Source organism: Lygodium microphyllum, chromosome 17, assembly GCF_053477565.2.
Source record: "Lygodium microphyllum isolate KBCC chromosome 17, Lygodium_microphyllum_v1.1.10, whole genome shotgun sequence".
NCBI classification, from domain to species: Eukaryota; Viridiplantae; Streptophyta; class Polypodiopsida; order Schizaeales; family Lygodiaceae; genus Lygodium; species Lygodium microphyllum.
In genome coordinates, this window is record NC_141151.1 from 21,958,016 (window position 1) to 21,968,056 (window position 10,041).

A 10,041-nucleotide genomic window follows, 5' to 3' on the forward strand; every position below is an offset into this window, starting at 1 on the left:
AAAGGGGCACTAGCTTCGGAGGTAACAAGACGTCTATTGTCCAAGACTATTAAGTTAATGTGTGCATTTTAGTTTATACTCAATTATATATTGTTGTAATTAAGATCTTTATAAGGTTTTACCACGCTATCCGAGAAGAAAGGCAGGTTTCACCTATCACCTGCATTTTAATCATCTGCATTATTTTATTGCTGTTTGCCTAGATTTCAAGCCATTATAGTCTACGATTTCACTAACAACTACTCTATTTTGTGCATTTAATGCCCTTTCAACTTTCAAGCCGGCGACGATATTTTTATACTTCTTGAAGTGATTCTCGGTTGTCTTGTTTCAATCTGAACCTCTTGTTTGCTGTGTTTGATCAAAATTTTCCACTTTCAACAGTTGTTTTTGTGAACTACAAGGTTGTCACATACGAAAGGTACGATAAAATACGGTACTAATTGGTCCCTTATGATTTTACAAGGTACGATACAATATTAATACGAAAAAAAACCCCTTTAAAAAAACAAATACTTAGTTATTTTGGTTTACAGATAATAGAACACATGTTTAGAGCTAAAATAGCAATGTCACTTGAGTTAATAGGATGACTACATGAGAGTAACAAGGTAAAACCTCATGCACAGCATGCGCAACGCGCTACTAGAAGACAAATGGGAGTGTATATGTAATACATTATACAACAAAGCAAAGTGTAGGGTGGATGGATAAAGAGGCTCTTTAAATTTTGTTTGTGTGTGTGTGTGTGTGTGTGTGTGTGTGTGTGAGAGAGAGAGAAAGGGGGGGGGGGATGCTCTTGGAATTGCATTTCTTGGAAGTCGGGGGAGAGGGAGTGAGAGAGACTTGAAATTCTGATAATAAACATAAGGCTTAGGAGTTAAAAGATATTGTGTGGTCTAATCTTCATAGGCCAAAAATAGCCTATTTTTTGGTACAAATTGGTATGGATACATGCCATATGGTACGGTACCAACCATACGGAATGAACTAGTCCGTACATAGTATGAATGCAACTATGGTGAACTAGGAGGGGATGTTTTAGCCTTATTAGGCACCCTGGGGGAGATTTTGGCTTTTTATGAAAAGAAGAGGGCTTATATCATGCTAAGAGCTGCTTTTCTTTTTTTTGGTGGGGAGGGGGGGGCGCTGATCTTATTCAGGCTATTGGCCTATCTATTCTCTTCTTTAGCTCTGTCCCCTTCCGTCATTTATCACTTGCAAACTTCCAGAGTAGCCCTGTTGGAGAGAGGGAGACTGTGACAGCTATGCATCTTGTATTCTTTTTTAGGGGAGGTAATAAATGGACAATAGGATCCCCCATAGAGAACCGTTATGTGGCAAGAGTGTCAGTCAAGAGGGTAGGAGAAGAAATGAAGAGGGCAAGCTGCCAATGTGACTACCACACATGCATATCCAATTCGACCACTCTTTAACAAGATAAAAGGGAGTACGTGGAGATATGCGAGGGTTTGCACTGAGAATAATGTACAAACACGACTAAAACACCAAAACTCCAACAAAAATGCAAAATGCAAAACACAAAAAACACAAAAAATGCAAAAGAGTAGAATATGATGAATGACTGAGTGTTGAATGTCAATGAGTGAATATACACAATGCCCAATAGCACAGCAATCGAATAACAAACGACTCACATGGGAGTGGGCTGAGGGAGATATCGATGTGGATCACCCACCGCAAACAAATCTGGAGGGCAATAACCACAAGTCAAAGCAAAGGATGATGTAGAAAAGTGCTCGGAAAAAAAAAAAACACTTGCTGCAGATGATGACCAGCAATCAGATGTTAGATGGAACAGCAAAAATGTAGGCTGGTGTTGATGGCAACAAGGATTGGAGGAGCTAGCGACACCAAGGCAAGCTTGGCGGCAACTACTAGAGGAGATGATACAGAAAAAGCATGTACAAAAGCATGAAAACTCCTCCAAATCAGGCTGGCAGCAAATGAGCAGCTCCAACAACAGCAAACTAATGGCGTCAACACGCTGGGAACGAATGCAATTCACTAAATGATGAAGGAAAAATGTAGGATGACTGTGGAAAGAGGTGGAGATGGAGGGCAGCAGCTAGTTGAAGAAGATGGTAGTCACTAAACCAAGAAGACTAAGGATGCAAGGGATGCAAGTGACCTAGTACACACACTATTTATAGAGATAAAACCAACCATAAGTGGGGGAGTTTGCTTATGGGACTTTATTCTATGATGACAACACAAACACAAAGCATAAGGCACCCTGTTTCACTTGCTTTGGAGTGAAGTGGTAATATATGTCTACATGCTTGGTTTTGTCAAAAAAGATAGGGTTGCCAACAAGCACAATGGCACTCTAGCTATCACAATAAAGCATAATTGAAGCCTCACATGGAACTTGCAACTTAGCCATCAAACTCCAGAAGTAGATGGTCTTTATAGTACCATTGTACAAAGCCCAATATTCAGCCTTAGGTGAAGATGCAGCGGCACTAACAACTTGACTAAGAAATGACAGCCCAACCAAAAGAGAACATGCGCCACCATGAGCTAGGTAAACATGTCACTAGCCCAACTAGAATCAAAATGTCCCTCTAGGGTTAGTCCATGATTAAAATGCAAGCCATAAGAGTAAGTACCATGAATATATTTCAAAATGCGCATACAAGTATTCTAATGAGATGGCTTAGGTGAATTGAAGTATTGGCTTGAATTGGAGAAAGGATATGAGAGATTAGAGCAAGAGTGAATAAACCATAATAGTTTCCCAATCACCTAATGGCAGTAATGGTCATCGAAGAGAGAAGCATTCAAGTCCTTAGACAATTCAATAATTGGATACAGTGGACTAGCCACCAGCCAAGCACTACGTGGAAATAATTAGCCAACTAATTTCAGCGCTATGTGGAAACAATTGGTCAACTAATCGAAGGATGCAATTTACCCTCAGCAGATTTCCTTCCATACACATATATAATGTGACATTTGTGTTGCCAAGAGTATTGGTCCTTGTGCCTCACTTTAAGTGGGTTCATGCATTTGGGGCCTCCTATTAGAAGCTTTTGTAGCATCTTCTACATCACAACTCAATCATACAACGTTTCTTAACTCTTGCAAGTGCATGTGCATGGTCTAATCTACATTAATCTTATTTTTCTCTTTTGGTCTCTTTTTAGTTATGGCTGCTCTAAAGTTCCAACACAAGTATAGTAGAAATATTGCTAGCTACACCACACAATTAGGAAAATCGTGGTTAACAGTCTTGAAACAATCTAGCACTATATCCGGATGCCGCTTGTTTTATTGGTTCCACACTCATCATCAGCATTGCCATATATGGTAGTTGTGTCAAACCCCTTTTTTTTTTTTTTTTGTCAATTCCCCATTGTTTCTAATTAGATGTTTCTTCAATCATGCTTTTTTTTTGGTACTAAATACATTGCTAATTCCCTAAGATATATCTATTTTCTATCTCATCAGGTGATTTGACCCCTTGTAGAGACCCCCTCTCTCTCTCTCTCTCTCTCTCTCTCTCTCTCTCTCTCTCTCGTCCTCAAGGTTTTTGCTTGCAGCTCATGCATGGTACCTCAGCTGAAGACCCCAAAACCACTGATTCTTTCATCGTGTCTCTTTTCATTGGAATCAACATAGAGGACCTAATGCAAACGAATGATGGAAAGGATTCAAGGAGCAGATAACTGCCATTAGTGCAAAATAGAGGGACTAAGCAGCCTGAATAGAGACCCAGGCTATGTTCACAAAGCAGCTGCCCACCTGGAGGAACAGGCTGTTCTTACAGCAACCCAGATTCAATGATTGCAGCAGTCTCCTTAAACTTGCACAAGACAACGACCACCCTACCAGAATCTGAAAAACAACATTAACCTGTTTTAAAGCTTAGAAACAACCGTTTATGCTCATTACCCCAGTATTAGCCATATCTCTTTCAACGCCCAAGGCCTGAGGTAATGAATGATTAGAATCTATGGTGGCTTTCCTAAATCTCCTCAAGGCCTAATTTTTTCTCCGTATGGTCATGTAAGAAATGTTTACGTGTAAAATTAAACCTTTTAGGAGTTGTGCTCATCCTGCAACTAATAACAAACACTTTCTTCTGATTCAAACTTGGGCCACTGACATTGTTAGATGCCAATTAGGCCTCTCTACATACTTAGAAGCAGATTTAGAAGATTGGAAAGAGTTTGATGCTACTTCCATGCTGTGAAACAATAACGTCCTGCTATATGAGACATCAAGATCGAGAAACCAGCACGAAGATATAACATCAACATTATATACAATAAAAGAGCTTACTGCTGCATTTTTACCGTGCAAGTCATCAGCACAATCCACAGATACTGGTCTGAAGAACCACAGGAACACGAAGAACTGACAGGCCTATAAGCTTGAGCATCATGGTACACTTAAGACATTTGAATGGCCATCCAAAAAAGCTTTTTCAGACATAACATGCATTCACATGCAGCATGCCAGGAATTTCTTTGAAAAACAAATCTAAAACAGAAAGGGTAGTGCCAATTCTATCTACTTCAAGATTACGAAAGTAATGCTCATCCATCAAGGAACGTGGGAAAATGCCCCAGGTCTCTCCGGTAACATTTTAGGGGAAAAAAAAGGTTCATTCCCACCAGGAAAAGTATCCCTCTGTCATTGATGCGAGCCCAATGATCTCTAAACCCTAAAACGAAGAGACAGAACAACATAGAGAGGGAGAAGAGAAGGAATCTTACATGTGAAGCTCCTTGCCGAGTCTCTGCAGGAAGGCCGAATACGACCGTCTGAGAAAAGTCTCTTGCTTGAGGTCGATGCCATCCTTCCGAGAGGGGGAGCAATGGTCAATGAACTCGCGCGAGAAGTACCAATTGGAGCAGCAATCAGCGGCGGACTGCGGGGCAGCGCCTTCTGCTGCATCGGCACGCCCGGTGTGCTGCGCCTCGGCCAATGGCGGCAAGGAAGAGAGAGGGACGGCCGCCTGCGCCGCCTGTTCTCCGCCTCGAGGCCAACAAGCGGCCATCAGCGACCCTGTTTCCGGTGTCTTCTGCTGTTTCCTCTCTCTCTCTCTCTCTGTGTGCCGTGTCTTATTTCTTTCTTTATCTGTTCTCTGTCTTTCGTCTCTCTCTCTCTCTCCCCTTTAGATTTAGATAGGAGATTTGATGGATTTATTAGACTGCAAAAGAAGGATTTGCAGGCTTTATTAGCCAGCAAAAAGGACGTTTGTTACCTATGACCTATCTATCTAATCTAAAGTATTTTCTAATCCTAATTTTCCCGACTTTTGATTTTCTTTTTTAAAGTTTTAGCCCCCAATTTAGCACAGACCCGACTCAGGCTACTTACACATCGAATAGTGGATGCCTCCCCCACCCAAAGTTTGGGCATGCAATTTTTGAGAGCAAACTTAGACATAAAGCCTTTACACACCAAAATACACATTTTGCAAAAAAGTGAGTTGCAAATACAAAAAGTATACCCTTGTCCATCACTTTACAAACTTATTAGAGGAGACTCCCCGTCCAACAAGGAGTTTACCCGTTTAACAAGTAAGTAACAGGTCATGTTCTCTCCAATGTGTAAAAGTCTACAAACACCTAACCCTTAAAGAAGTATTTTGATTGGTTAAAATGACAATAGGAGTTGTGGTAGTTGGTATAAGAGGAGGGTAAATTATTTCATGCCCTTCAATATTTCGATGATTCCTCTTCATATCTTGTCAAATTATTCCAATTGTCTATGGTAAGAACTCAAAGCCCCACCAATAGGATCTATTCTCTAGCACAAGCCTGTTTGGTTTGAAATATGTGGAGCAATCCCCAGGTGATTCTCTCTAGTCAAGACAAACAATCAACCTATTTAGCCTTGATACTTCAAGTCAAAAATCCCATGGAGTTTGCTTTTTGTTAACCTATTCTTTGGCAAGCCTTACATAGTGTGGATCCAAGGCAAGCTTTAATCATTCTTGCCAACAAGGGCACACAAGAAAGTGTCCCAAAAAGATGATTATTTTTCAATGATAAAGACAATCAGAATTAGATAAATTAAACATTTTCATGACATATCTAAGCATAACTAAATTAGTTAGGTGGGGAAACATCAAGAAGCGACCCTTTTGAGTGAGTTTTTTTTTTACAACACCTCCATTCTTATTCCACATAGTTCACTTATTCCACCCTCCTTAGATGTACCCACCTCCACTTCCACTTCCACCACCACCACCACTACTATCTTCACCACCATCTTTACTCATTTCATATATATATATATATATATATATATATATATATATATATACATACTTGTGATAAGCATTTGAAAATATTCTTAAATATTTTGAATTTGAGAAGCGCTAGGACTCAATAGGATCCACACACATATACATGCACACATAGATGTATATATACTATGCATATGCATGTATGTATGTGTACGTATATGTGTGTGTGTGTGTGTGTGTGCACATAGAGAGATGATAGAGAATAGGAGAGAGAAGAGTTGAAAAAGAATGTAACGAGAGAGAAGAGACAAAAAATAACCAATAGCTAAGAGAATTGTATTATGTATTATGTATGATGTTTTCTTAATGTGAGACATAATAGATTGACTTTGTGAATGAACTATATTGAAACGTTTGGACCTTATGAACAAAAATCGACCACTCTCTTTTGAGAAAAAAATTTAAAACATAGAAAACTAAAAATTGACATATTATGTTATGGCTATTTTCTTACATTGTATATTTGTTGCAAAAGTAAATATCTTTTTAAAGATAGAAAAGTTTTCTACTACGATTAAAGTGTGAGTCTAAAGGCAACTTTTTAGTCTAATTGTATTCGGGTAACAAAAACTTTTAAATAGAGAAATTTAATGACAACTTGAGAGAGAGGGAGAGACAGTGAGTGTGTGTGTGTGTTTTGATAAAGGTCCAAAACTATTAATATAGGAGAGGCCCAAAGGCAATATTATGGTATTATAGGAAAGAGTTGCTATAAATTTTTTAATGATAAATAGCTAGAAGGGTTTTTATTTTTCTTATTTTCAAGGTCAGGAGGACGCTCCCTAGCTTAGCATGGGGATACGTTGTATGCTTGAACTAATTGATTTTTTGGCTATGTTTTATTGATTTTTGGAGCTTTATTGCATGTTTGGTGTATGCTTTTGTGGGTTTTGACTAATGTATAATTTATATTGAGAGTGTTGGGATAAGTTTGGATTGTTTGAACGTCTTTTAAATGTTGATTGAGTTTTTTGTTTGGTATAGAATAATTTGAGGTGTTCTATTTGATACATGTTGGGTTTTGATTGCTTCTGTGAGGTTTTATCAAGCTCTATTTTCCTGTCGTTTGAAGCTTTATGATTATGGAAGAGTGTGTTTGGTTATGGTTTAACAATATTTGGATGGGCTTTTGATTGGTTGATATGGATCTTGTATTGACTATGTGGTTTTATTCCCTTCTATTTGCCTTTTGTAGCTTCTATGAGCTCTTATGTGCTTTTCTAGCCTTTTGTATGTGTTTGTATGACAGGTTAGAAGCTTGGGAGTGTCTTCTTTCTTTGGAAATAGGAAAATATAAGCTCTTTTTACCTAGTTCAAGCAAAGAGAGTAGTAGCTAAAGTTTGGAGTGGAAGAGTTAAAGTGATAATGACAATAGTTCACTCTGTGAAGGGACATTGTAGTAGCTTTGCTACCTCTTTGGATCAAAAATACCCTTCAAAGGATACTCCACCACCAAGTGAGGGTTATAAGTTAATTTTATATGGTATCTTTGTATGAGAGCATGCAAGAGAGTGATTGTGAGAGAGAGATAGTCATTTTTTATATCAATTGATTGTACATATGAGAGAGAGAGAAGACATAGTTGAAAACAATTGTTAATATTATGAGATTATTTTCCATTCAATCTTGTCTCGTGGATGAGTTCTTTTGCTTTATGGTTTGTGAATATGAAGAAAATTATGTGCTTTATTGAAGATGTTACTGTGGGAGAATTGTATTATGATGTTCTGTGAAGCTATTTCCTTTGCTCCTATTTTCTTTGTAATGCGATTAGAAGATAAAGAAAATACTTGTTGATGTGATAAGATAGACTTTTTTGTAGTTATTTTCCCATTTTCTCGGTGTTCTCTCTTGAGCTACACTCCCAAGGAATATTCAAACTTTATAGAATAGGATCTCTTTAGTCCACCCTCATAGGGGAAGCTTTACCTCATCCCCCATAAGGATCAGCTTGAAAAAAGGGTCCTAAAAGACTTCTAAGTTCTCTTACAAAGCTTTATAATGTCGGTTGTGGATAGCCACTTATGCAAGTCAACCTAAATTGAAAGTTGAAACAAAACCATGTCACATTTGGTTTAAAGGGAGTGAGAAATGAGGGAAAGTTGAGTGCATCAACCCCTCTACTTGTAGGGTAAAGTCTCACTCTTGTCCTTTTAAACAAAACTAAGTCGGGATTTAAGAATGATGCCCTTGGATGGCTCTTCCCAAATCTTCCTAATTTAATGCTTTTGTGGGAAATCTCTCAACTCGCCTAGACCACTCTACCATAGGATGAATTCATCGAGCCCTCCTACTTCCCATTGAGAAGGGGTTTGCTTAAATTTTTAATTACTTGTTTGACACACACAAATATATTCCTTAGTTAGACTTGTTAAAATATATTTATTCACATAATTTTAGCATAGACACAAATGCAAGTGAAAAACAATCTTTGAGAAAGCATAGATCTTTATTCCAAGAAAGGTTTACAATCCTTGATTTATTCCATCAATTTCTAGTTCAATAAACATGACTACACTCAAAGGCAAAAGCTACCCATCAGCCCTCAATTAACAACATGGCCTTTTGGGATATCTATCCTAAACTCATAGGGGATTAGACTAGTCCTTTAGGGCCCCAGGAATTACAACTTGAGCCCCCATGGCTCATTAGTGCCTCTTAGCTAACAACGAGTCTCTACAGAGAGACCTCTTGTGTTAGTACTAGTTCTAGCATAAGACAAATGAGAGAACCCAATGAGCTGCTATATACAGTTAAAACATGGCTACCATCAAAAGTTGCCCATAACTTGTGATAGAGAAGCATGATTAACATGAATGAAGTATTGCTACAAAGTAGAGACAATAAGGAACCCCTAGATCATATAAAACTCAATAGTTGTTGTGAATAAAGTAATTTAATAGATGACATAAATTTCACATAGCAAGTTGTCCACTTGTCTTTAACTATATAAATTGCATTGTTGTCAAGTGCTTGGACCTTTTTGGAAAGATAAGTGAGTGCATTGTAAAAGAAATAGAACATCTTCATCATACATATAATAGGATGGCTAAATGTATAACATACCCACCACTTAATTGTGAAAGGTAATGCTTGGTAGTTGTCCATGGTCTATCCCAGCTGCCATTGTTTGCACTCTACATGAATAAAAGTATGGGGGGATGATTATTTGGGGTAAGCATGGGAAAATGACTATTGAATTAATTAATGATGGGGTCATTGCAGAATGGTCTTACCCCCTCCTTCCCTGCACAAAGGGTCAAATGGGAAACCATGAACACATCCATCACATCCATAACACACGTGTCTAGAGTCCATGAGAACATTCACTCCATTACTAGTGCCCAGATCAAATGGAAAGTCGTCTTCAGCTCTGTAGATCTGTAGTTACCTCCCTGTTTTGATGCAAAAACAATGGAATAATTTGGTACTTTGCTATAATTACTGTTGTAGTTACTTAATCCCCTATTTTCTTATCTAAAATCTTCAATGGTTGAAATTATACCTTGACCTTGTAGACTGATTTGATGAACTCTTACCTACACCACCTTTAGGCTAAAAACTCACAGCATCTCTCTTGTATTTTTGCCCATATCTTTCAGTAAATTGTATGGCTAATGCTTGTCTTCAACTCCTTTTCGCAAAGTTGAGGTTTGATTTGAGTTGTTATTTAATGGAATTACCATGCAGGGCTAGAATGGAGTCATGTGAGGGTGGAATACAATCATGGGTAGGCTAAGAATCATGCATCTTGT

General features: G+C 38.2%; 1 protein-coding gene across 1 annotated transcript in view; it reads right to left on the reverse strand.

Moving 5' to 3' along the window:
• The window catches only part of LOC148021670 (uncharacterized), a 41,714-nt gene extending 36,574 nt beyond the window's left edge, over window positions 1-5,140 (reverse strand). Inside the window, exon 1 of the mRNA XM_087697155.1 lies at window positions 4,746-5,140. Coding sequence (XP_087553281.1) covers window positions 4,746-5,029 — 284 coding nt within the window. The 5' untranslated portion in view covers window positions 5,030-5,140. The remainder of the gene's footprint in view (window positions 1-4,745) is intronic.
• Window positions 5,141-10,041: the final 4,901 nt, after the last annotated feature.